General features: G+C 45.1%; 1 protein-coding gene across 1 annotated transcript; it reads right to left on the bottom strand.

The window, feature by feature from the left end:
* Positions 1-784: 784 nt before the first annotated feature.
* arl4cb (ADP-ribosylation factor-like 4Cb) lies at positions 785-2,316 on the bottom strand. Its single transcript, XM_028435873.1, has one exon. It carries the CDS (start codon positions 1,930-1,932, stop codon positions 1,354-1,356), a length of 579 nt encoding a protein of 192 aa, XP_028291674.1. The 5' UTR covers positions 1,933-2,316; the 3' UTR covers positions 785-1,353.
* Positions 2,317-2,539: the final 223 nt, after the last annotated feature.

The raw sequence follows: 2,539 nt of genomic DNA, 5'->3' as shown, positions 1-2,539 counted from the left end.
CCAAACTTAAAATAAAATGACATAAAATGCGTTTTGCTTGAGATCACTTTAAGAGCAGGTAAATTTAAAAATATATATTTTGCTTTAAAAAATGTTTTGGGGTGTCCCAAAGTGTGAATAATCAAATTTAAGTTTCTTTCAAAACATAAATTCATCGGTAATTTATTTTCTGGCCAGTTTTGGGTCCCAACCCTATACTTGAGAACCTCTGCTACAAAACAGGGTAAAAGAACAACAGCTATTATCCTTGAATACATTGAAATTAACACTGAAGAATATATTTAAGGGTTGAACAGTAAACATAAATTACATGAGCTGTTACATTTGGTTCGTCCACTTCCCAGCAGCTGTTGACTGAACATTCTCCCACAAGCTCAGAAGAAGCTACACATCTGCTGCATCTGGAGAGGATAACTAAACAATGGGTGGTAACCTTTATTAAAAACAAAGCAGAATAACAAAGTGAGGAATCCTTCAGTGAGTGCAGGGTGGGATCCAGCTATAGCGGCTGTAAATACCAGTGCACTGCAATGCAGGTCCATAAATTTCACCACTGAGCTCTGCTCCAAACCCTGGGGCTGTGGAGCACTTTGTACCTCAGGCTACCGTGAACTTTCTACGGGATTATCCGTGACCTCCGACCTTTCTTTGACTCACACCTGTGTGCATGTGAAGAAATCTGTAAAGGTCAACAAAGCCGCCACAGCTCATTATCCTACTACGCCCTGCTTACTTGATTATTAGCCATTAACATGCGTTAAACAAAGCAAATCACCAAGATTCATGAATTTATATTTTTTTAATATTCAAAAATACTTCAGTTTGGTTTATTGGTACATAAATCACCTGGATCAGCACATTCTATTATTACAGTGTAGTTTTTCCGACTGTTAGCAAATGAAAAGTGCAAAGTGATGGACTGTTCTCTGTCCACCATGCAGAGTAAAGGCTACTTTAATGCTTCGATGACACCCCTATATTCACAATGGGTGTTTCAACATATAACAGTGTCCCAAAGGAAAACAGCAGGGGCGGCGGTGACCCACGTGCAAAAAAAAAAATCAACCTTGTGTTGCCACAAAGACGTCCTCGTCCATGTGGATGGATAATCAATAAAGCGGCAGATAACAGGCCAGCCCGTTTCTCCTCATCGCTACGAGTCACTCTAAACGTTTGTCCTCCTATAACTGATGGTTTTGGTTAAGCTCGTGTGGTGTTAATGCCCCTCAGCTACTCATCTTCAGTGTGCACAAACATCCATCAGCAGGGTCAGCTTTAATCCAAACAGAGGATTGTAAAATTAAAAATCACTGCAAAAATAAACCAGTCCTAATGTCTCTGAGTCAGCAGACGTTATCGCTTCTTCTTCTGTTTCAGGGATTTCCTCCTCTTCACTATCATCTCATACAACTTATCCATGCCCTCGTGGAGTCCTTCCCCAATGATGGCACAGGCAGGTTGGATGTGGTAGGTGGTGGAGGGGGTGAGCTCCTGCAGGGCCAGCTGCTTCTCTATATCAGCCACCGGCAGAGATCTGGGCAGGTCCTGTTTGTTGGCGATGACCAGTAGCGGCGTTCCCTGGTTCTCTGCAAACTTTGTGACTTTATGCAGTTCAGTCTTGGCCTCCTCCAGCCTGTCCACGTCCACACTGTCCACCACGTAGATGATCCCATCAGTGCACCGGCTGTACGACTTCCACAGGGGCCTCAGCTTCTCCTGGCCCCCAACGTCCCAGAAATGGCAGCTGATGCCCTTCGCCGTGCCGTTACTCAGCTTGATCTTCTCTGTGTTGAAGCCAATGGTTGGAACCGTGTTGACGAATTCATTAAATTTAAGTCTGTATAGGACTGTTGTTTTGCCAGCAGAATCCAAACCCAGCATGACAATGTGGAGAGACTGGAAGGCAGAGATGTTGGAGAAGCTGTTGCCCATGTTTGTGTTTCGTGGATCCTGGAGGAGCTTCTTTCTTGATTGTGGAACCGCAGCAGCAGCTTCGTAGGAGCTCAGATGAGACTCATTGATCCATGGATGGAGGAGCAGAATTCCTGAGGATGAGAGAGGAGCGCAGGCCCCTCAGCTGCAGCGTTCATTAGTATTCCCCTCACACGCTGCCACTGCCATCCATTCACTGCTCCACGGGGTTCAACACACTGCTACACACCGTGTGGACGGAGACTCCCTCGGGACGAAGCTGGAGCTCCTCAGGGTTCAAACAGAACCACAGCATCCACCACCACCACCATCACCACCGCTGCTGCTACTGCTGCTGGCCGGGAGTCCACTGCAGATCAAATGTTGTGAAGGCGAACAAACCGAGAGGACACGTCAGGCCCCGCCCCTGCTCACACGTGAACGCAACGTCAAAACATCTGCGCATGTTGCGTGTTTAACTCCAAAACCTCCTTATGTGTAGTTTATTAATGGGAGAACATGAGTGACATATTCACGAGGAAGGTCAACAGGAAAAAAGATAGGAAACGGTTGTTGTTGTTTTGTTTTTTGTTTTTTTGTTTTTTTTTAAAAAAAAAGAAGAAAAAAA

This window comes from Gouania willdenowi, chromosome 21 (assembly GCF_900634775.1).
Source record: "Gouania willdenowi chromosome 21, fGouWil2.1, whole genome shotgun sequence".
NCBI lineage: Eukaryota > Metazoa > Chordata > Actinopteri > Blenniiformes > Gobiesocidae > Gouania > Gouania willdenowi.
Note: the sequence above shows the minus strand (reverse complement) of the source record. Positions and strands in the feature narration are given on the sequence as shown.